Below are 25,400 nucleotides of genomic sequence, written 5' to 3' on the forward strand. Positions count from 1 at the left end.
CAGTAATTAATGGATCCTTCACTTTTGAGTGAGACATTTCATAATTCCTTGAGATAGCACTTTGTTTATTAGCTCACAGAAAGTACTTCACTTTTAGCATCTGCGGCATCATCTCTAATGCCTTGAAATATGAGAATGTGCAGTTTACTTACAAGTACATATAATTAATGTAAGTATCATAAACCCCCCTGACACTGAAATGGGGAGTAAAGCTTGGTTTGTGTGAGAATACTGAAACTAAAATTTAGAGTTTGGAAATCTGCACTGCATAGGGAGCTTAACCTCAAAATGGTGCAGCAGGAGAGGGAAATGAGATCTTTAATTTGTTGTCAAGAAAGCCCAGAGTCAAGGTATATCTGGTAGTAGAGCAGTAGTAGATAGCAGGAGTAGTGAAACTGCTGAGGAGCCTTTCTGTTTCATCATCCTTTGCTTTAAATTCTCACAAGTTTAGTGTGGGGTGACTTTGTCTTCACATTCCCTCTCTGCTCCTTTCAGCTCTGATGAAGCTAACAGAGAATTAGCTTGCAGTCTGTATCTCCTCCTCTGCTGCCTTTCCTGGGAAAGCAGAGGAGAGCAATATGCTTTTCTCTTTGAAAAGAACAGTTTAAAAAAATCCCAAAAAAACAAACCCAACCCTAAATAGAATTGCGAATTTGTGGGGAGTGTGGAGGAGAAATAACAGAGGCTATTCAGAAACTGTTCCTCTTGTTAAAATAAACATTCTCAAGTGCTACTTGCTCACTGATTCAAAATGAAAATACAGCTTCATTTTCTTATTCTGCATTCTAAATTTAAGAACATTAGTATGAGTTACTACATCTACTCAGGTTGCTACGGGGTTTTCCCACTCTATTTCCTTGGGCTCATGTAAACTTCCTCTTACTTTGGACTCTGCATATGTGCAATTGTTGGAACAAAAAATGGGTTTTGCCAGCATATATCGATTCATGTCTGCAGCTTTGTTCTCTGCAGCCATTCCCTCAGTCAATATCGCAGAGCAGAAAATGTAACTTGTCCATGGGAGAAACTGGAAAGGCAAGTAACTGGAATTAGAGAACATTGTAAAGAGTTGAAGCTGCCTCTTACAAGAGTTTCAGTTTGATGTTTAGAGCACTTAAAACTCTGTTATTAGAGTGTGGAAAAGTGTTGCTTTAGTTCTGTCTTTGGTTTAAGTGAGGCTGGTTTATTATACCAAAGGACTTTGGTTTAATAAGGCTGTAGCTGCATCTCTTCTCTCATTTATCTCATGAAGGCCCCAGATAAAGGGTTCACGTTAAAGGTGAATTCCACACCAGGAGCTGGACAGTGCAGGACAGTGAGGATGACCCTCCCAGCAACCAACAAACAGAGAATTTTGTATAGCTGGAGAGGCAATGGTGAGCTGTGAGCATTGCTGTGCCCAGGAAGAAAATCAGGGATGTGCTGCCCATTTTTTCCCTTGAATCCACCCCAGGCTGGGTGTGCTGCCCTGGGCAGGACGTGTGGGGTGAGGACCATGGATCCTCAGCTGCTGGGAAGTTTCTCAGCAAAGCTTTGTGCAATCAAGGGCTGTCTTTTCGTGTCATTGATAGATTATTCAACACAATCCTTTTGAAAGATGAGGACAGAAAAATGATAATGAAGACAGATGTAGTTCTCCCAGGATATTGTAAAGGTGCAATCTAAACTACTAGAGAGTTTGTGTTAATATAGTTACAAAAAGTGATAATAAGACATGCAGAGCTCCTTAAATAAAGGAGCTCCTTAAATAAAGGGACTAAACCCATGAAAGTCAGATGTATAATATCTGATGACAAAAGAGCTCCCTATTTAGAAAAAGATAATTTCAGAAAATGATTGCCACAAATGTTGATATTTAGATGCACATTTTCCTATTAAATCAAGATTTCTCTCACTTCTCTGAGTTTTCCTTAGCACAATAAAATAATAGAATACGACTGAACAAATCCCCCAAATGTGTTCTTTTTAATTCCTTCAGGAAGCACATTAACACCATTCCTTGGATGAAGTAACTCAGATTTCACTAATGTGGCTATTTAAAAACCCCTGTGTTATTTTACAAGGAGCAATAGACTTACCTGCTTACCAGGATAATTTTTTTTTAATATGAAGTGTAAAAGGAGCTGTTCTAAGATGGGTCCCTGTGTGATGTTTTCAGTCTCTTCCCATGCTCAAGACATCCCCTTTGTTTTCTTCCTAGAGCCTCAGAGAGAGAAAAAGGGGTCAAAAGCAGAGCAAATTAAACAAAATTAATAATAATAATTAAAAAAAAATGGGAAATTTATATACTAAAGGAAGGAAAAGCAAAACTTAGGTTTTGGTGGCTTACACTTTGTACTTCTGATGAAAGCAGCTGTTAGAAAATACTTTTGACTCTAGTAGTAAGATTCGATCAGGAATCAAAAAATTACACAGACACTAAATAGAGGAAATATTCTCTGAAAAATCTATGAAAGTGTGAAGAATTACTTCTCTTCAAACTTCAGGAGAAGCAGAAGGGTTTTTATTAAATATCACTGTCATAATGCAAGATCATAGAGAGGAAATAAGATAAAATCAGCTGATTTTTTTTTTTTTTTGTAGTCAAAGTCCTGCTTGGGACTGTTATACTCATTTGCCTGATTCTGTCACTTCATCTTAATATTGGCCATGTCTAATGATGGAGTTATGCATATATGTCTCATTTTAGTGATGGGTACATTTTTCAGCATAGTGTTTATGAAGTGGTTTCATTTAGAACCCAAAATAAGTTTCTGTCTGTACATGACTGGAAGGAAGACTGGGGTGGATGAATGAACCTGTCCAAGATTACAACCAGTTTCACTTAGGAATGAAAAATTTATCAGCCCCTTTTCATCTTTGCTGTGTATACACAGATCACCAAGAAGAGAAAGAAAAAAGTTTCCTTTTCTGACAGATACGATCTCAGAAGCATTATTTTCTGAATAGCAATGTTTAATAGCAATGAAGAGTGGGATGTTTGAATGTGCAGGGATGGGTTGGCCTCAGCTGGCTGCCAGAACCTCACCCTGCTGTGCTCTCCTTCCTCCTCTCAACAGCAGAGGGGAGAAAGGATGTAGGGGGATAGAATAGAAGAGAATAAAGATAATGTAGAAAGTAATCTCACCCCTAAGGAGTTGCAGCTGGGCCAATTATCAAAGATCAGGAGCGGGCCTGACTTTACCAGGCCACAGCTGTAAGCAATGAGAAGCAGAGTGCTAGAAAAGAGTGGAGTGGGTGGATGAGAAGGGCACTGGAGTCAGTGGCTGCTTTGGGAAGAGGAAAGAGTCAGTGCTGTGAGGAGCTGCCAAGGAGAAACACCAAGAAGATATGGAACTGTTGTGATAAGGAGACAACAGTATGGAGACCCTGTGATAAGATGACAGCAAAAGGAGGATGGAAAAGCTCCTGGGTTGAGATAAAGACAGGGACATTTTGTGCTAATTGCCATCATGGGCAAAACAGACTTGACTTGGAAAATGAATTTTTTTGCTACTGAAGTGCAGTTAGATGGTTATAAACAGAGGTAGGATCTAAACCACCTTCCCCCAGATTGTCCCCCATCTCCACCAGGAGTGGCACAGGGATGTGAGCACCTGAGGGCTGGGGCTGTGGGGTCACAGGAAACTCAGTAAACTCAGTATTCTTTGTGTGTCATCTCATTCAAGTCCTTCATGCTGTCCATGATTGTGTGCTCCTACCTCACAGTCGTGTGGAATGCTTTATTCCTTATGTGCAAACAGGTAAAGAAAAACATGGAGTGTTTTAAAATAATCAGAGCATCCAAACCAAATTGAAGGTGTGCTGCAGTGTGAGCAACAAACTCTCTGAAAGCTGCCAGTTTAGACCAGGTTTTGCATATTTTGCTCTGTAGACATAATAAATAGAAAAATATATGAGTAAAGGTCTGACCCTACTGAAACAAATGGCACATACTCTGATTTAAGTGGAGCTGAGTTTTCACCTGTTATTATTCCATAGCAAACTTTTATCATCAGTGTGGTTTTATCCATGTCCTTGTGTGCATGTATGCATATTTATTATTTTCTCAAGTGATTCAGACTTAGACCCATACCAGCTCAGCCCTGTGGGATTTGGTCATTGACTTCAATAGGTCAATTATATTTCTGACATCAAAATTCTTCTTGGAATTGCAAAATGGCTTAGGCTAGCAACTTGGTAATAACTATTATTCCTAGATAATAGTATTCCTAAATTGAAAATATTGTTTCAAAAAATTCCTATTGTTTTATTAGCTCACACATTTAGCCCTTGAAACAGCTTGGGTTGATTCTGATATGGGAAATAGACATTTCAGGTTGCAGAATTGCCAAATGGATTTAAAATTACAGGAATGACCTAATGGGTGTAATTGTTAGGCCACTGTTGTGCAGTTGGAGTTTAATTTCGTGTAATCATTTAAGCTGTCTCTGTCATACTGTGTCATTTATCCTGGAGGGTTTAGAATTTTCCCCTGTTTACACTGATGATTGATCTTAGCTGAAATGAGACCATCTCTGGGTGAACTGGTAACAGCAATGTTACCACATTTTTTTGAGAGAAGAATTAGTAATGTATCCAACCAACCAAAACAGGGGAGCTCAGAACCACTGTCATGCTTGCCAAAGCTGTAAAATGCTCAAGTAGGCAAAGTTATAATTATTTTTTTCCCAGAAGCATAGCACCCTGAAATCCTCAATAGATCAGTTGTCACTATTGGTAATGTGCATTGAGCCAACCATGCAGTACCTGTGGGTTCTCTCACCTCTGTGTAGACAGACTGAATATTGAGATTTGACCCAGTGGGTAGAACACCACCTGTGTAATTATTTCACCCCCTCCTATCACTATTTCAACTAAGGCTGTTTGTTTCCCATCTAAGTAATGAGAGGTAACCCTTTATTTCAGAGGGTCAGCATACCTGCAGGATGAGAAAGCAGTGCTTCAAGAGTTAGGCTTTTTGCAAAGCTATTGAAACTGGATGTGGGATTGGCCCATTGAAAATTTTTATAGGAAAGAAAAAATACTGTCAATATGTGGCTTCTTAAAGCTAAAACAGGGGAAGAAAAAAAGCCCCAAAACTTTAACAAAAGTCTTTTCCAATCCTGCCATGCTTTACCTTTGACCAAGCATTTGGCATACTTGATAAGATGATGTATTTGGTACAGGTTCACTTCTGATAATTACTACCAACCTCCTTAACCAATGTGAAGAGTGCCTTCCTACCCCCTCCCCTGTGTTCTTGTGAGAGACTAACCTCAGCTGTGCAGGGGTTGGTGGCATTTGCATGTGGAAATGCACTAATATGGATGTTTTTCTTTGTGTGTGCATCCTTGCAGTGTTGTATACCAGGATGGATTTTATGGTGCAGACATTTATGTAAGTATTCATTGATGTGCATGCTGTCCTTGTACATTACCAGAGTCATTCTTTTTACAAGTTTGCTGCCTAGCTTGACTCTGTTTTGTCTATTTACCATCCCTTGCCTGTCAGAAAGAATTGAGAAGAATATCTCTCACATTGGAAGACCTTTCTGTTCATTACATCTATCATTGTTCAGTGGAGCTGAATTAACTCTTCAATCAAATGCTGAATGAATGCAAAAAGATGTGAAAAATGTATGTGTGTGTGTGTGTAGGGGCGTCTCCCTTCGTAATTGAAGTTCAAAGATAAAATAAAGCAAAGCACGAACATTCTTTTGCAGATCCCTAAAAGCTCTTAAAAAAAAAAAAAAGGCAAGCTGCTTATTATTAATACTTGAAGTATGAAAGTTCTTCATGGAGAGATACAGGTTTCCCAAATCCAACCAGCACTGGGGATGTGTAGGTGCCATGGTGATAGTGGAGCTTAATGACATATAAATTTAAGATATGGCAATGTATTCTCTTTAATCTGAGTAGACTGCCAAAAATTGCACTTCTAGAATCCACTAATTTCAGTTTAAAGGAAAAGGGCAGAGACTGCTCACAATACAAGTGGATAATTTGTTAGGAAAGATTCATAGTCCTGGATCCATCATTATCTATGCACCTAATTGTTCACTTGTTTCATCTTAAATAATATGTTTGGTTTTATTTTTGCCATTTTTTCAAGTTTTCATACATTGCTTTTCTTGCCAACTTTATCTTGAACGTGTGCAAAGAGTCTCCATATGTCTGAGCATGCAAGAGGTTTCAGGGGGTTGAGGCCAAATTTCACTCTTCCAAAATTCTTGTACCTGATTTGTAGATGTAAAATATTTCATTGATAGTAAGTAATACTTAATTTTGTTATTCTTTTAATAAGACAGCCTCGTTCTAAGTTACAGGTATTATCTTTGTTTCACCAGATAACTTTCTGTAACCTACTTGTACTTTTTCAGTTGAGATAAAATGAGACATGAGTTGCAATTTGTATCAATATTAAAAATTAAATAGGCAATGCTAGGAAACATCCCTTGTCTTCATTATCAGCAATCTTCTAGAACTATTCCCAGGGGAACAGATTTTTGTCAGTAAGTTTTATATAAAGAAGGAAAACAATTTGAATTTATGGATGAAGTAGGTTCTGTTTTTCTGACAGAAGTGGCAAGGCTGATCCTTATCTGAAAATTCATTTGTGCAGTTTAAAAACATATTTAAAATAAATCAGTGAGATTTAAAGTCCTCTCCCTATGTACTTATGTAGTCAGTGATGTTATCAGTAAGATATTGTTCACAACACAAGAATCACCCCCTGGCTAAAGGTTTGCTCAAGCCAAATAGGTGGCTCTGATCTCACCCAAACACACTGCTGCCCAATTTTTTGAGCTGTATTGGACACACTTTGCACTGTGGAATTTCTTCAGTTGTGGTTTCCAAATTTCACATTCCTTCAAACCATCAAGGGTTTAACATCCATTTTGCTCAGTTTACCAGCCCAGAAATCTGCAGGGCCACAAGACATCGTGCTCAGGAGGGCTCAGGGTGAGAGAATAGGTGGGAACTCAATGTTCCTGGAGCAGTTTGTAGCTTTGGAGCCCACTGCTGCTGAAAGCCAGGAACACCTCATTGGTGACTGACAATATTATTTTTAACTGTCCTCACACCCTCTCACAGATCTTAATATTTTGTTTCCAAATGGAGGGTGGTTTCAATGAGAAAGATACTGAATAAATTACTAATTTCTAGTATAGCCACAGTTTTGTTGTCTGCAGTAGTTGTGTGCTTTAGGAAATGGAATAACCACACTGGTTTTCACTCAGCTGCAGCCTTGCATTTCTGATTGCATATCTTAGCTCTGTTAATGCAACAGAATGTTTATCTTTATAGCAGATGACGGAATTAAAACACTCTTCTGGAAATTTAGTTTCTTTCTAATATACAAATCTTTTTTATTTTATAAATAACTTTTCTTCACATTTGTGCCTTCTTGCATAAAAAGCATTTGCAGGGGAGGAAGAGAAAGATAGAAAGAAATGGCATAAATCAAATGAAACCTTAAAATTCACAGTGTATTAGTTCTTAGTGCAGCAGTTTGCAGCAGACCAAGTTATTTATTAAATCCCAATTGTTTATGACATAGCTTTCATTTTAAGTGCAAAGCTGAAGTTTTGTGAAATGACAAACGCTCTGTGAAAAAAGGAGAAAAAACCATTTAAACAATGTAGGGTTTAATGGTAGATTGGAGGGAAAGGAGCCTTAGAAATACCACAGAAAGCAAAACAAGAGGCACACAATAGTGAAAAGCCAGATAAAAAATATGCATTAATGGGTACATCAGAGTGGGTTTCATCCTGCTCTGATCACACTGAGCAGCAATTGATGGACTCTGCTATTCTGTGCAGAATTTGGGATCAACAGAGCCTCTGGTGAGAGAAACAACAGATTTAGGGCAAGGGAGGGAGGGTAGACATGAAAACATTGGTTGGGTAAAAACTGCAGGGTGAACCAAGAACAGCAAATATCCAGAACTGCTCAATACTAACCCGTGGAATAGAAAAGATTAGGAATATAAAAATAGGTGGGAAGTACAGTCTAAAGTGAAAAATCAACAGCTATGATTCTAGATGTAATATAATATATTCTATATTTAATATAATTCTATATGGAATGTAATAATCCTTCTGAAATAGCTGAGCTATTGAATTCCCTTTAAAATGTGCCTTTGAGTAGGAAAAATAAAGGAGATTATTAGGAAGTAAGGAAGACCTTTTAAAATTAAGTATTGATTCACTAAGAGAAAAAGTCATTAAAAGAGAATTAAAGTTGCCTGCCAGCAAATATAGAAGTTCTTAGATGAAGATTGACACCTGTGAAAATAAGAAAATACACTCCACAAAATGAAGCAAAAAATAGTAACAGTCTCAGAAACAGGCAGTTAGAATAATAGCTCTGCTTTATCTTAAATCTGTTCCTTTTTTTTTATTACCATTGTCATAAAGAATGTTTTCAGAATATGTCAGTCATCAATCCACACCTAAAATGTGGGAAGGCTCAGAAAATGAGAGCCTTGCACACCCTGTCCCCACCAGCTCTGGAAGCCGCCAGCAATGGTTTAACCATGGCCATTGGTCAGTCTCACTGCTCACAACAAGGTTTTCTAAACTTCCCAGGGTTCTGCACCTGCAGATGGTACTGCAGCTGGAGAGAATCCATGGTAAAATATACATGCATAGGTTCTAATTTTTTAATATTGTTTTTTGAGCTGCTGAGCAAGGATAAGGCGGATTTTTATGGTCAGGAATATGGAATGAGATATTTCCTAATAGTTATTGCCACCACCTTTAGCTCAAAGCCAGGATGCAGTTGGGGATGGAAAAGCAGAGGTAATTATCCAAGCAGCATTCCCCTGACCCCAGGTGGAGTCCCTGGAAGCCACCTGGTCCCCTGGAGGGCACTGTTCTGAGGGTGAAAAACAAGGATTTGCAGATAGCGCTGAAGGTTTGCTTTTGAGAACCAAGGATTTTTTGTGTCTGCCAGTGGAAGGGTGTGCCATTCCATTCCCTGTGACTCACAGAAGCAGAGCAAGAAGAGGAGAAATTACTTTGCCAAGGGCAAAAGGGTCCCCAGGGAGGAGTGGGTTGTTCTTTGCTCTGCTCTGTGTGCTGGAACACTCCATGATGGCTTTTTAAAAGTTTGGCTAGGTAGGGATGAAATGTCTTTTGATCTCATCTTTATTTGTGAAGTTAAAAGCACATTCACAAAGGTACCAGAGCAATGCTGGTGATTTATTTGGCCGGGATTAGTGCAGGTGGTGCCTGGATATTTTACCAAGAGTTTTTTTCTGAGGCAGCAGCTGCCTCTGGGAACACAAATATATAGAAATAACCAAAACCTTGCACACAGGTCAGGTTCACAGTTTGAGCCAGCACAAATTGGAGGTGGATTGTTTATTTATTTTTAATTCTTTCAGTCAAAGTTATACTCAGTGGCCCCAACAAGCGCTGTTTAAATCTCAATAGCATGTGAGTGGAGGAAAATGAACTGACACTTTCTATATTCTGCAGCTCTGAGTTTAATTCACATAATTTTTAATACCATTCTTCTATTTGTAGTTAATAAGGCAGGTCTAATTCTCAATACTAGAGGAGGTTTGGAACCTTGATTAATTTATGTTCACAAAATACTCTGAGAGATCCTTGAGTGAAAGAAAGTATAGGAAGTATAAATTGAGGAAAATTAACTCTCAAAATTCATATGAAATATTAAATATGTAGATAATAGGAAAAATGTTCATCATTTAGAGTCACTTTGTGGTTCATTATATCTGAGAGCATGAGAAAAATGTGATTTGGCGATTTTTTGAGGAGGTGCACACATGTATATATGGTTTTGTAATGTCTAGATTCTGTCTGGATAAGCTTTTGTGGAAATGAGCCTTACTGCAGATGCACACACTTTATTTAAAAATTCAGTTGTATTTAATTTTCTGTTCATTTCCATTTTATCATATCTTATTCAACATGTGTGTGATTTCCTTCTAAAATTGATTAAGATTTCCCTATAAAAATCACCAATCGATCTCTGACAGATCTCACTGCTCTTTTTCTGTTTGCCTGAGCCAGAGATGTAGAAAACATTGAGAGGGAAATTCTAATGAATTGCTCTGGGGAATTTGCCTAAATTCCTTCCTTACATCCTTCCTTCTTCATTGAAATCATTCAATTTCTGTTTCTTTATGGAGCAGTGTTGCAGGAGCCTGTGTGTGGCAATAAGTTACCACAGCTATGGGGTAACTTTCCACTGATGGAAAACCTCCCCATGCTGGATGTAGGCTCATGTCAAATCATAGTGATACTCAAATAAATAGGTGATAAAATGGATTCTGTGTGAGCAAATGGCAAAAAATAGTCCACCAGCTGCATTTTATTTTCCAGGTTCAGTCACAGTCATAGATAGTGATAGTATTGTTAATTTTTAAAACTACTTAAGCTGCTGTAACACTGTTTTATCATTGTTCTGCAAGAAGCAAATATGGGGACACAGATAAGGCAGTAAACATTTTTTCATTATGGAGTCTGAATTTATTATTTTCAAAATAATAATCCAAAGTCAGGTACTTTCTGCCCGGATATAAATATAAGAGGAAAAAAATAATTCCTGAAACATTTCTAATACTTAGACACTGAAAATTGTTAATTTTAAAAATGTAATTATTGCATAGTTTTGTTTTGAGTATTTTATTTTTCAATATAGTCTAAGGCATGAGGATAATTATATAATGTTACTCTAGAGATGTAGTGAAGATTACTGGTGTATTCTCCACCTAAAGTATCAGCCAAGTTCAAAATTAGAGAATAATTGTGAAATAGATCTTGTTAGAGAAGCTGAGTTCAGGGGTTTGAACTGGAATCCCACCCCAATTTCCAGGGGAAAGTGTATCTCCAAGTGTTTTCTTCCTGCAGTAATCAACAATCACCTGAAGTAATTCAAGTAAAACAATGAGAAAACTTGGTACAACACCAAAACTGCAGAACACAAGCCCCATAAAAATAATTTACTTAAGCGTATTTTAATGTCTAATTTATGATAGTTTATTTTAAAATTATGAATTCATGACATGGGATGGTAGGGAATTTGGTTTTCCCTGATACCCAAATACATCCTGCTATTTTAGTTCTCCAGAGAATGCAGGCAAATTCAATGCGTTCAATCTCTTTTTATTTGTATTGCTTTATACTCATTCTTGCCAGGGCTCCCATAAATGTCAGACTGATTGCTGAATCCAAAACATCTTAATAAAGTTCGGAGTCAAGCTTCATTGTTCAGCAGAAATTCTTTGAAAGCAAATCAAAATATAAGCATGAAAGGAATGTAGCTCTTGTGTTTAGGGAGCTGGAAAGGTTCTCTGATCACACACTGACCAATTTTTGGTGATAGTTAAATTAAGGAAAGGAAACCAGTCCTCACAGAGCCCAGCAGATTTTAGAGCAGCTGCTGTAGGAACAGCTTGTTTCATTTTTCTCCTATTCTGAATTGCTCATGGTGGCCTGGTCTCAGTTCCATGCTGTGGTAGGGGCTGGTGTGTGTGGAGCTGGATTCACTTTGAGTGGCTCTCACTTTGGAATCAGGGGTTTTAGGAGTGGACAGCAGGACAAACAAAGAGTTGGACACTCTGGTGAACAGAACTGTGTCAGACTTCAGATATGCTACACAAGGCCAGACTGGATAATGAAATCAAGTTCAGTATCTTCATCATATCAGCACTCAGGGAAAAAAAGAGGAAAAAAAAGGGGTGGGGAGAGGTGTCATGTTCCACAGAATCACTGAGTTGGAAGAGACCTTCAAGATCGAGTCCAACCCAGCCCCAACACCCCAACTAAACCCTGGCACCATTGCCACTTCCAGGCCTTTTTTAAAGGCATCCAGGGATGGTGACCCCACCACCTCCCTGGGTAGGCCATCCCAATATTTAGCTCTCAAAAACGAGGATGGGAGAACAGATAAATTTGGAACATCTCTCAGTTCTCTCACTTTTACAGAGGCCAGCCCAAGTGTGCAGTTTGAATTTCCCTCCTCTCAGGCTCAGTTTGTAGCTGGTGACATTATTTGATATCCAAAGGCCTGTGTGTCCATACCTGCAGCATTTGGGCCTGTTGTACATTTTTGACAGTCATAGCCTTCTGCTGCATTATAAAAATGAAATTATCTGAAATGAGAAGGTGTTTTTGTCTCACTGCCTCTGTGTGTGCACAGAGGAGCACAAGAGAGCATGAGGGGGTTTAGGAGATGCTCATTCCTGCCTGATCCCAGGGCCTGTGTGGCATAATTGCTGCTGGCCAGGAGCAGGGAGGGACACGTCCTGTTGTCTGTGTGAGCACTTAAAAAAAATCAGAAAGAATAATCTTCAAATAAGCTGATAATTCAAAGCCTGGAGTTTCAAATGAGCTGTCAGTGTATGTAAAACTTGTGTTTATTCTTAGGGTGATGTGGCATTGTCAGCTGAACGATTGATTTCCAAACCCAGCCTGCTTGAAATCTTCAAACCCACAAAGGTTTACATGGGTTAGGGATGAAAGCCATTCTGCCAAGCAAAGTGGTAGAAGGGGAAATAGCTTGTGAGAGTAGTTCAGATTGCTTTGCTGAAAAGAGCAAATTTTTATTTGCAAAATCAAACCAGAAAATCCACAAAAGTTACTGCAGTAAAATTGTTCTACTGTTACAGTGAAGGTTTGCACATCGTGGCCTATTCTTCCTGCTTCAGCACAATATCTGGGGTGAATGCAGCCTTCCAAAACAAAAAAAAAAAAATAGAAAAGAACCAATCCATTAAGGCAAACACTTCAGCAAAAGAGTGAATTTTATTCAAAGCTGAGTGAGCTGATACTGTCTTATTCAGCTCTTTGTTAGGGAGGGGTTGGGTGGGTCAGGCACCACAGCAGCCCCTGTCCCAGAGGGTGCTGGGGGGAGAATTCTAATTGGGACGTAAATCGTGTTTGTGTTATCAGCAGGGCTGGGCTGGGGCTGTTAATTGGCATGCTGAGATCATTTGGAAATGGTTGATATAACACCGTGGTCCATTGAACAGGAAGCTCTGCTGTTTTCACAGTTTGATAATCAATGCATCGCTGCACTCAATTCCTTTCCAATGTGTGTTTGTTTGTCCTGTTTGCTTAATTGAACAGCTGGAATTACTGTTACATACAACTGAATGTTAATTCATGGAAGAGAATTTTGCTTCTTCATTATAATTTTATGTTTAAATTGGAAACCTATGTAACATTAAGTGTTAATTGAGTGCACAAATTCATAGGTTTAATTAACCAGGCATGATAAATCATATTTTGTACAAAAAAAGAATTGATTATTAGCTGAGTTTGTCTTTTAAGTTTAGCACAGCTTTGTGAATATACATACAATTTGTTCATACAAACAATTACTGTTTAAAAACTTGGAGAAGAATCCGGTAATGTCTTATAAAAAAGCTGATCAATGGAGTTCATTGCTTTCTCCTGATCTCTGGGACAAAACTTAAAAAAATTTTGTGGTGCTCCATTTTGCTTCACAATTCACCAAAATATTTTCCTTACCATTTCACTGCGGTATTCCCTATGCATTTAACCAAACTGCAGCATGACTTTACTCTTTCAATCGTTGTGAAATGTTGCAAAATGTGCTGGAAGGTGCCATGGCAATGCAGTTAGAGCGTGAGTTTGTGTTTCAGGGTGGTTATGCTGCCTACCGGTATGCCCAGCCTGCCACTGCCACTGCAGCTGCCTACAGTGACAGGTAAGAGCTCCTTTCCTGCTCACTAATATTCGACCAGTGGAAGTTGAAGTTGATTCTATAAATTTGCCTTGTTGAAGTCTCATAACTGTCTTGTTGCTCTGCAGATAATTGTGATCTCTAAAGCAGGCTGTTTTATTATAATCCATGAATAGCCATAAATTGAGAGGCTTTAGGCCTTTAATTGAGAATCAGGCATGAGATGTGCACATTCCCAAGCTGTAGATCATCCAGTTAACGTCCGTGACCCTTGTACAATGCAGATAAATAAATGTACAGATTCATGATGGTCTGCTACAAAGGATCATTATTTGTCTTAGGAGTATTATTTCAGTTGATTTAGAACCTTGAACCTATTGAGTGCCCTCAATTGTCATTGACATTGTTTTTGTCAGTGGAAATTGAGAATGAACTGTGTCTAAGCTTGAACTATCCAGTGAAAAATAGCATTTTTTTTCCATTTGCTTTTTTCACAGGCATTTGATTTTTTCAAGACTTGAAAAAAAACCATAACAATTTTCTTTTGCTCTGTATTTTTATCCTCAAAATGTAGACCACATTCCATGGAAACAATATCAGGAATGGAAGATCATTAAAATCTGCACGTTCAAAGACTTAACTTTTGTAACTAAGAGTAATGTCACATATATTAGTGTGCCTTCTTGGAAGATGATGTTGGAATTCCTTAGAAGTCAATGCCTAAATTGCTGTTGACTTCAGTAGGAACAGGACTTTATCAAATTGCATAAAGTTAAGTCTTTGCAGTGTGTGGACATGATTTTGTAATGAGAAGGAGGATTGTCCTAAATTTTCCTCATAAACTGCACCCTTAAAATCTCTTCTCTTTTTAGTATTTTTCAAGTCCTTGAGGAATGTTCCCTTGTAAAGGGAGAATGTATTTGGTGGCAGAGACACACAAATAATTTGCTTCATGATGGCAGTGAGAAGTAAGGTCACACTTCTCAGTACCTGATACAAGAAAATTTTCCCTTGGAATCATGGAAATAATTTCTTAAGCCTTAAATACATATTGAAAAAAATTCTTTAAATGATAAATTAGACAGTGCTACAAATGTTTCTTAAAGAAATCAAGAGATTAAGAAATTCTAGTGCACAATTTCTTAGATTGAAGCGCTGTTCATGGATTCTGTATTTTTAGAACCAAGTCCCATGGTATGAATGTTACAATGCTATGCATGCATATTTGCCTTTCAAGTGCTTATTCCGGGTAATGAAGATATATTTTTTTAAAGTTATGTGAATAAAGTAATTTGCATGTATGGCTGAGGCATGCTGTGTCAGACAGGTAAGCAAGCTACTTTTTATTGATTTTGGGTCAGTGATATCAACTAGATCTGTGCTGTGTGCACTTTGTTGGCAATGTTCTATTTCTACTTAGGGGAACCTGCACAGGTGAAATGCTCCTCAGTAGTTTCATTTCATTTCCACAAAGGTCTGTTAGCATGTTGCAGCTCTAGGGTTTTATGTGAGCTTTTCTGTAATGCAAAACAACTCCTGCTTCTGAAAGCCTACTAAACACAAAGGACAAAATTCTAAATAACCTCCTGTGGTGAGCCAGGTTTTGCCAGCTATCTCTCAGGTGTCCCTGGATCATTTAATAGGCTGTTTATTTCTATTAATTAAACCTATGCATTACACAGAGAAACTGAACAATATCAAGCTGAATTTTAAATGCTTTAATTATGAATTGATGTTACCTTCTCATAAAGCAGATGAAAGGCTGAAAGATAAAATATCAGTTGGTCACATGTTCTGCTATGGGCAGAGAGTCAACATCACAAAGAATTATGCTGCCAAAAAGGTAAAGGATTTGTTTAGGAAGATAGTGCTCTTAAATGCTGTAAAGAAAGCTGGAGATGACTTCAGTAGTAATGTAGTTGTTACAATCCTTAATTATTTTTTTGAAAAATATTGTCTGATTTTCAGATACACTTTGTATATAATTAGAATTGCAATAACCTGTCTTTGCTTGTATAATTTTAAATATCTTAAATGAATTTTATATCTTTTGGATTTTTTAAATTTATTTTTCTTTTTAAATGCGGTTAACCCTCATCTTCGATCTGCTTCCCCCAAATGAATATGGTTTCTTGTCTTAATTACAAATCTCATAACTGAATTTCTTTATGAGAGAATCCCAAAACTAGCATCAAGAAGGAAACAAATAATCTGCTCAAACATTTCTTTGCATGTGGGAAACTATGTGCAAACATGGATACCTCTGATTATTCACAACTACAGTTTGTTTAATTTGATTAACTTTTTGTTCATTTTAAAATTAACTTAATTTAGCTACTTTTGTTAAATTATTAATGTTGAAGGTGCTGAAGTATACTTCAGTGCCATTGCTTGTATCTGCTCTTCTTAGTGTAATTATCATCTGCTCTCCTCTCACAACACTGAAGATTCCACAGCTCCTTATACACTTATTTAGTGTTCATATGAGCCCCTATTTAATTTAATTACACATGAACTGCACTTACTGTTTGTGTAAAAATGATGCCCAAAGAAATTGAGTACCACTGAAGCAGTGACATATAATGCAAATACTACTTTAAAAATAAGGAAAGCTTTATTTTTCTTTTTCACCACTCATATCCAGTATAAATTGCAGTGTTCCATATTTGAAAAGCTTCTTAATTCAGGAGACGGAAAGAGGAAATCTTTAGATTGGAGACATGTTTTGGTAAATTAAAAATAAAGGTTAACAGAAAGATTTGGGACTGCAGAATCAATAGACCAAGTCAATTGATAATGATCAGTGTGAGAGGGCTCTGTTTGAAGAAATGCAATGGTATCCTTGTTTGTCACAGTTGGAAATGTTGCTGGAAATAAGCGAGGAATAGATATACAGGGGAGAATCAGGTGGCAAGGAAATACCATTAAACCAATCAATGCAAACCCCAAAGTATTTGTCAAGACAGATCATGTACTCCTAAACCCAATTTCACAACAGGGATAGGCCTGGCAGATCTCTCCAGTCATTTTTTAGGATCACAAAACAAAAACAACAAAGAAACAGGTACATTTTGTTTTATTTATGAAGCAATAGAATCACTGGATATAAATTCTGATTTCAATTTTTATATTGTGTGATCTATCATATATTAAATTGCATGTGCAGTTTTGAAGGTCTTTGCAGAAGTGGATCCAAAAAATTTTTGTTTAATTTGCCAAGACTTGAAATATTTCTGATAAGTTTTCCAATTAGTATAAGTTCTAAAAGGGAACCTATTGGTCTAAATTCATTCTTCATCAGTCTGGAACTTGCCTGGCAAACTCTCTAAACTGAGCATATTTGGAAAAAATATAATTGTAAGGATGCGCAAAAGACACTAAATCAGATGTCAATAAAACGTTTGTACAGCTCTTATTCATCTTTCATGGAATATTTAAAAAAATAAATTTAAATAAGTTGTTAGATATTTGTCCAAGTCTGAAGTAAGAGAAACTAGCAAGGTCATCCAGTTTTGTATTCCTGAGGTAGAAGGAGTCGGAGCATGGCAGTGGGGCGTATTGTCATTTTGTCATTGCATGTTCACTTGGTGTTGCTGGTATGTCTGTAATGCTGTACTGGATTTGACAGATCCATCACATAGCTCAGTGAATGGCTTGCTTGAATTAAGCCTATGGGCAGACTTATTCACATTGATTGGCTATTGGTTTTGTGTTTTATGATTTGATTCTTGCACCTTCGATGGGAGTGAGGGCAGTGTTCCTTTTTTGGCGCGTACGAACGTTGGCAGCGGTGTTTGTGCAAAACGTGTCTGGGAGCGCAGGGAGCAGAGCCCTGGCAGGAGGGAGCAGCCCTGGCTGAGAGGCAGAGCCCCAGCCTGTGCTGTTTGCTGTCCCCAAGCAGGGCCAGGTGTGTTTATACATGGATGTGCTGTATCCATATATACACACACGCTCCCATCCATCGCACACTCACACTCACACACAGAGGGTGCTGCTCTGAGCACCACCCCCTTCTGTAACACCCAATTTCAACCTCACTCCAGACTATGGGGACATTCCCACTGACCTCTTTGTTGTCTGGATTAATTCCCTCATCACTGGAAGCTTTTTTTTTTTTTTTTTTTGTTAAATAAAATAAGGCATATTCCAAAATATTTTGCACATAACACTTTCTAGTAAAATATATGTTTTGTTTTATTATTTTTTTTCTCCCACTATCAATTTGTGTTATATGTTCTGTGGTTATACCTAGAGTTTTGTGAAATTTGAGAGAGAAGGTTTTGTCATATGGCAGTTAGGTATCTTCCAGATCTTAAATCTTACTCCTGATAAAATCCTGATATTCTAAATAGTTTACATTTTTAACATGTCTATGTGAAGCATTCATTTTTTTTAAAGCAGTAGTGTCTACAAAAATACTTTAATATATTTTCCAGTTCTCTTTGGGCAAGAGACTTGATATTTGTGCTCAGATTATCCTAAAATAGAATAGATACAGATTTGATTTAATAGTAAACATGCTCATTAAAGAGGGAAAATTTAGAATGAAGAGTAAAAAAAACACTAAATATAAATTGTGACCTTCTATAGCTGAGGGGGGTTTTTATTATGTTGTGGACTATATAATCTTCTCTTTTATGATTAAACAATGCAAATCACTATATTTTTATTCAAATTATTTTCTCTTGTTTAAGATTACTAGAGATATATACTAAAAATTAAGGTTTTGATTGCATATAAAATATAATAGCATCTTGAGCTAGAATTTAGTTTTCCATTAAATAATTTTACAGAACCATAAATGTTTTAAAATCTAGTACCTCATTCGTTTCATGCTTGTGCCTTCTTAGATTAAGGACAAAGAGCTTCTCTACACAGTTTCAGTTTCTAAAGGAGTCAGGTTGAAAGATCAAAAAAAATTAGAATATAGTGGTAACTTTTCAACTTCCATCTGGAACCTTCCAACATTTGTGTATTTTGCTATCCCAGTGGAATCTTAAATGGAAAGTTTGGGGGGTGATCCATAAGGAGGAATATTGTAGGTTTTTCAGATTCTGACAATGAAAAGGTTCAGTTAGCACCATGACTGGCTATAGAGGTTGTGCTTAGCTTTTCTAAAAGCAACAGAGATGATATTTAACACTTCTTCTGCTTAGGTTTGATGTGGTGATGCTTTATTGGTCTAGTTGTTTTTTGTCCTTTTTTTTTTTTTCCTGGACAGTCCTGTATGGTAGTTAAAACTTCTTTATTCCCTATTATTACAAATAAAAATCAAATTACTGGCTTGGCTGTTACAGAGAGGTAGTGGGTTTGGCCATCTACCTGTTAGAACTTTATGCCTGTGTGATCTCTGGCAAACTAGAGGATCACTGGAGTCATGTCAGTATTTCATAATCCATTTTCATCCCAGGTCATTCAGAGTTTTGGGGATGACTGGAGTATATGACTCATAGTGTAACCATAACACTACCTTTCTGTGAAGAGTTAGAAAGTACAAGTGGGTGAATATGAATAAAGAAACTGTTATAGGGACAAAAAAATCATCAAAGCGTTTGAAATTCCAGGAGCAGGGACTTTCATGTAGTACATTTTGACAGGAATTTCCTGAAATGAAAATATGTTGCACAGGGTACTTTCCAATAATTGAAGCATGGCTCATTCTAAAATATTGCAGATACGACATTTTTGGGGGAGACTCAGTGAGTCACACATAGGAAAACATTTTAAACAATTATATTTCCTAAAAACATAATCTTCTACCAGTTCTAGGAAGCTATTTTGATGTTTGAATACATTTCTCTTCTGGTTGGAATTAACCTGTTTGCTGGTGCTCTGAAGGCTTGATTCACCTGTGTGTAGTTTGACTATTCATGTAATATATCCAGGGAAGTGCTAAAACTCCTCGCCCAGTTCAAAACTGAGGGGATACAGTAGTGAAAAAGCTTAGTGCTACTGCCCAGAATTATGGCAAACACCAACTATTAAACTTTTGTCATGTCAGAGCTGGCTTCATTCATACCCTGCTTCTACTTCTCTTACTTTTAATCTCCATTCTCACTCACTGCAGTATCAAGGGATATTTTAGGAATCCCCATGGACAGGGAAAGACTTGGCTATTTCTGTGACATCCATACTGGAAATCATGAAGAAAAAGCTGGGAGAGAAGGTAGAGGTAGACTAAAGCCCAGATTTCCATACCTGTCTTCCTGATGTGCTCAAAGCTTAAGGTGCTCAGTACTTTTGCTGCCAGGTTCTTCTTGAACATAGGGAGAGCTGTTAAATGCTCTCCAAGTTCCAAAATAAATAAAATAGAATCAGTGCACCTATTCTGAATTTACATCTTTAGTTTCAGTATTTTCTCTTGGTTTATCTCTCCAGCCTATGTCTGGTTATGTAGCCTGACTTTTAACTTGGGAGTTCCTTATCTAATGTAGAAGCTCATAGTAAATACTGTCGTTATGAATATATTCATTAGATGGATTTTCATACCTTTTCTCAAGGAAGGAGGGAAGGGAAAAGACTGGTTAACATTTTTAAAGTAGGAATTATCTCATTACTAGCTTCTAAAAACTTTGCTCTTAGAGGATATTGGAAGAAAGTGCTACTTTAAATTTTTTCAGTGTTGTACCCAGCAGAGTGGATAAATACGGAGTTGGGGAGTTACTAAAACATTGATTCCTGCTCCAGCAGACCAAAACTGTTACAGTCCATTGGGTCACTGCCTGTGACAGGATAGACCCTAACAGCTCCTTTGGACATGTCAGTGGCTAATTACACACTGCTCAGTTCTCAGATCATTGCCTTGATAGACCACAAAGAGGCAGATTAGAACGTGCTCCACGTGTTGTCAACCTGAGCGCTTTAAAACCAAGGAGGAATTAAGAGCACTGTGCAAGAGGAAGAGAGAGAATAAAGGAATAAAATGTTATTGATAAAACTGGGATGCCATGGATAGAGTCTGTATGGGTTAGTGTCATTTGCTGTGTGCTCTGGCAAGATGGCCAAGTATTAGAAGAACAAACTTTAAATAACAATGGTGATTAAATTAATAAAGAAATTTACTTTCTTGCATGTTTTTACTGTAGCATTTCACACCTCTGAGGAGCCTAAACATTTGATTAGGTATTTAATAGATTTTTTTCTCATATTCCTTTGGGCTTGTCAAGCTGCTGATACTCTAGGAACCCACCTAAGGCAAACATGAGATTGTAAGAATGCTGCAGGAGTGGGAATAAAATGTTTATCCATGTATCCTAAACAAATTTTTAGTGAAAATTGCTGTAGGGTGTTTAATAAGCATGCAGTAAAAGAAAAAAAAAAAAAAAGTAAAGATTTGTGTAAACCAAACATGTACTAGCTTCTAAAGTTAATTTTGTTTTTCTGGAATGAATTCTTAGATAATCCTGGCAAGGTTTTCATGTATATGGTATTTAAGTTAAAAAAGGAAAAAAAGAAATTATCCTGTCAACTAAATTGTAAAGTTATTCCAAGCTTAATATTATGTAAAGAGAAAGAATTTTTATTCATAGTTGCTGAAGTTTATAATTATACCCCTGTATGTTAGAAAAGTTATAGTGGATAAAATGGTGTCTCCTAGTAAACTGTAATAATTGCTATGAAATCAGAAACAAATATAAAGTATGTTTTTGAGGCATTATGTTAAGAATGTCATGATATACAAAAAGAACAAATCCCCCAATTAAATAAATTTATATTTTTCATGTATTTTAGTTAATAAAATACTAATTATTTATGCAAGGCTGACTTTAAAATCCTCTTTGCCCTAAAGAGAATAAATAATATGTCCAAAATACAGTAATAAACAAATTTTTCAAATATAAATATTAAGACTTCAAATATAGCCCTAATTTAGCAGTCCTGGATCATAATGACATCGATTTATGTTGCTGACATGGAGCACTTCTGAAATAGAATTACTGCACTACTTCCTCAAGTATTTAATTTAAGTGCCTAGACTATGTTAATCACACTAAAAGGACAATAATTTTAGAGCAGTTCTGCCACTGAGATTGGTATGAATTCTGGTACAGAATGCTGTGTGGTATTCAGAATTTCACCTCTTAGGTTTAGGTTTTACTTTAAAATGTGCAGATTTGCTTAAAAATAATATGTTCCTTTAGCAGAATAATATTAATCTTTGGACTCTGTGTATTGTATCATTAATAACAAATCATTTCATACTAGGTATAATATATTGAATGATCATACATCAGAAAATTCCACTGATGCAGCCGGTGATATGAGTTAGATCCAAGTCTATTAGTATAGCTGTGATTAAAAAAAAAATAAAAAAAATCAGGAAATAAAATTTGTAGATCTAAAATATGAAAGTTGAGAGACCTACAGATTTTCCCACTGGTTTTGATGCAAGAAGTTGTCCACATTGTGGCGATATATTAAAAATAAGGGTTTGCTTTTTTTTACAACAGTACTAAGTTGAAAGGTTGCATGTGTTTGGTAGAAATTTTCTTTATACTGGAGGCTGATGGAAGGACAGAGAAGGGGATGTTTGCATCCCAGCCACTGCCGTGGCAGAATTATTGTATCCACCCTGGCTGCAGGGTGGACATTCCTCCAATCTGCTGTGCAGCACTATTGGACTGTGCGAAAAGGAATTTCTGTTCCAGAATCTGAGTGGGCTGCTTAGCTAGTTCTACACCAGGGCTAAAATAAAAAGGCCTGCCCATCTGCTGGGGAAAGCCTGAGATAAGAATACAAATTATGAGAAAGCACCTTCTGTTGACCATTTTTCCCCTTAGGTATTTTTAATCCCTTTAGATTTTTGGGTTGGTTGGTTGTTTGTTTTTTCTCTCTGAGTAAATGAAATAATTCAGGCATATCACTGGGCTTGGGGATGCACATTTCCATTGGTTTCTAGGTGAGCTGGGGGCTTATTTTTTTATTTTAATATTTTTTTGCAATTGCAAAAGTACTTTTTGGTATCAAAAAAATTATTTCTTGTCAAGAAGTTGTGTGATTGGTAGCAGGACAAAACTTAATGAGAGATTTTGTTTCTTTTCTCTCTCCTGCTGCCTTTGGCACTGCATTTTGGTAGAGACATCCTGTCATTGGCTAAAGCACACAGAAATGTCCTGTACTGAGCACAAAGAGGACGTAGCTGAGAGCAATGCAGAGTGATGGATGTGGCAGGGCAGTGAAGGGCTGGGCTGAGCTCCTCGATCAGGGCTGTAGGGCCATTTCAGACACCCTGGGACACCTGGGGAGGTGAGGGGGACACAGCACCTTCTGCAGTGGCACCTGAGCCCAGGCAGATGGAAGAGCTGATGAGCTTTAGTGTTTCCTATGCAGCAGCAGTTACAGAAATAGCTGCACTTGGTTCTTTTGAGTCAGGGTTTTCCTTTATCTGCTTCCAAGGCCTGCCGTAAAATTTCAGGAAAGAAATGGTCAGGAATAATGGATGTAGGGGAGCATTGTGTTGTGATGGGGAAAGCATCACTCAAGGAAAAAGCAGAGGACCTCAGTGAAAGCCAAATATCCACATCTTCCTCTCTGTCTTGGCATCATCGTTGGTTAGGTTGAACAAGAAATTCTGCAGAGAACAAGAACCTGACGTTGAAGAAATCAGTCTAATAACCTTCCTAGTGCACATCAGGTCAAACAAGTTACTGTTAGTGTTGTTGAAGCTTGATACCACATGAATTATTAATAGTTCTATTCTTATTTTATTCAATATATCTTATAGGTATGGCTGTGAAGTTGTTTAGTTGTCTTTGTGTTGATTCAAATGCTATGGGTGCAGTATTGTACTTTGATCTTACAGTAATGGGAATATAAAGCATGATAATAGCAAAATCAACCTTCTAATTATAGTTATTATGCTAATATTAAAACGTTTAAATTCTTTGATTGCCTTGATATTTAAATTTAAGGCACCAGCAGGAAAGAGTTGGGAAGGACTTCATACAATGATTATAAAGGGGAACTTCGTCCATCCCTGAATGTTGCAGAAACCATTCAAGGAGCCAGCAGTCAGCTATATTGAAATTCATAGTGAAAAAGCCCTCAACATCAGAGTCCTCACAAAAGCAGCAAAGTCTTAACATTTAGAGCACGAAGGAAATCTATAATAGCTTAAATAATATAATGGAGAAATATACAGATGTACCACATAGAACTGCTGGGAAAAACCCTTGCTGCATGGGATCCTTGGGGAATATGGTGTGGAGCAGCTCCAGGAAGGGAAGTCAGTGCTTTTGGTTAAGCTGCAGCAATTTTACCAGCTGAGGTTCTGATCCCTGAGTTCTAAATACTGGCTTTGTTTGTCAATCCCATGGTGGTCCTACCAGGAGAAGTCAACTGATTAAATATAATTTAAACCTTCCCACTGTAACTTCTGCTCAATATTGTGTTTGCCTTCATCCTAAATTTTCATGTTCTGGGCTCTGCACTGTTTTCAGCAGTTGCTGTATTATTGGGTGGGGGTCTGAACTTCTGTGTTAGGCAAAATTATTTCTAGTTTTGTTAAGTTTGTCAGCAAAGCCCAGGAATTCAGGTCTATGAAGAATAATCATTGTATGTTAGTGGATTATAATTTCTTTTACATTTCAGATATCCTAGAGCCAGTGTGATTAATCTCTTAAAATCCCCTTTGACCTCTAGTATTCCATTTTAAGGAAGCTCTGTGTGCTGAGGAGGAGGGATTGGAAACTTCAGGGAGTCATGGGTGAAATTAGATGTGTGCGAAAGTTTTGCTCTCAGTCGTGTGCTGTGTGAAACACTGGTGAGAAGTCCTAGTGCCGTACAGCATTTTAGGGAGATGAGAGAGCACACAGGACACTCACTGGCCCCGTGTGTCCTGCACAGGTTTTTGACCACTAATGATGTAATTTTATAAATTTCCAGACATCTGGGAGCTCTGAACACCTGGGAGCAGCAGGGCCAGTGACTGCAGGAGAGAAAGGGGGTGGGAAGCTGGTGCTTTTCAAAGAGTGGGGTCTGGTGCAGACACAGAGTAGCTCCTCCTTCCCCAGGGTGGGATGACTCCATGGAAACTTTTAGAGGAAGCACTCAGGGTAGTAGCTTATTCTGAACTTAGGTTGGAATTGTTTTGTGATAGTTACATCCCCCAAATCATTAAATAAAACTGTCTGAGACCCATTCTCTGAATCTCTTCTTATCTTCCAGATTCTGATTTTTCCATTAGTAAAGTGGGCAGATCACTTATGGGTCAGGTATTTCTTCACACAAGTGCTTGTGTATATTAGACTGCCATAGAAAGGACAAGGCTTAGGCTCCAGTGATTAAAGAATTTAAACCCCTCAATATATATAAAATCTTTATTCTATAGTATGGCATGTTTTCACCAAACACTTTCAAGAAGAGAGAAAGCATGCATGTAATGTGTTGGAAATGGAAAAGGTCTCCTGGATAAAAAGAGCAGGTGCCAAGAGAGGGAGGATTCTGTCAGATGTGGGGCCCTGGAGGCACACATTTGTTACTGCCAAAGGGACTACAGGGAATGGAGCAGAGGAAATTACAACATATTCAAACCTTTGAAGATGGTGTGATGCAGGTTCAATAACTACCCCAAAGGAAGAAAGCACATCTAAATCACTTAATAGTACTTCTGTTGTCTTCCCCTTCTGTTCTTGTTTGAATTCAGGATATATATCAAATGTTTAAACATTTTTTTTTTTTCAAAATGTAAAACCATCTTTATTACCATACTGGTAAAACATGAGTTAGTTTTCAATT

At 37.5% G+C, this 25,400-nt stretch overlaps 1 protein-coding gene across 42 annotated transcripts in view; it reads left to right on the plus strand.

The window, feature by feature from the left end:
- RBFOX1 (RNA binding fox-1 homolog 1) overlaps positions 1–25,400 on the plus strand; it is a 1,152,005-nt gene that overhangs the window by 1,108,527 nt on the left and 18,078 nt on the right. For 38 of the 42 annotated variants that reach the window (XM_064725898.1, XM_064725901.1, XM_064725896.1 and 35 more), the window contains 2 exons: positions 5,340–5,379; positions 13,624–13,688. In XM_064725898.1, the coding sequence (XP_064581968.1) occupies positions 5,340–5,379; positions 13,624–13,688 (105 nt within the window). The remainder of the gene's footprint in view (positions 1–5,339; positions 5,380–13,623; positions 13,689–25,400) is intronic. The other 4 variants (XM_064725897.1, XM_064725899.1, XM_064725900.1 and 1 more) reach the window with 1 other exon arrangement.

Source organism: Zonotrichia leucophrys, chromosome 14, assembly GCF_028769735.1.
Source record: "Zonotrichia leucophrys gambelii isolate GWCS_2022_RI chromosome 14, RI_Zleu_2.0, whole genome shotgun sequence".
Taxonomy (NCBI): domain Eukaryota; kingdom Metazoa; phylum Chordata; class Aves; order Passeriformes; family Passerellidae; genus Zonotrichia; species Zonotrichia leucophrys.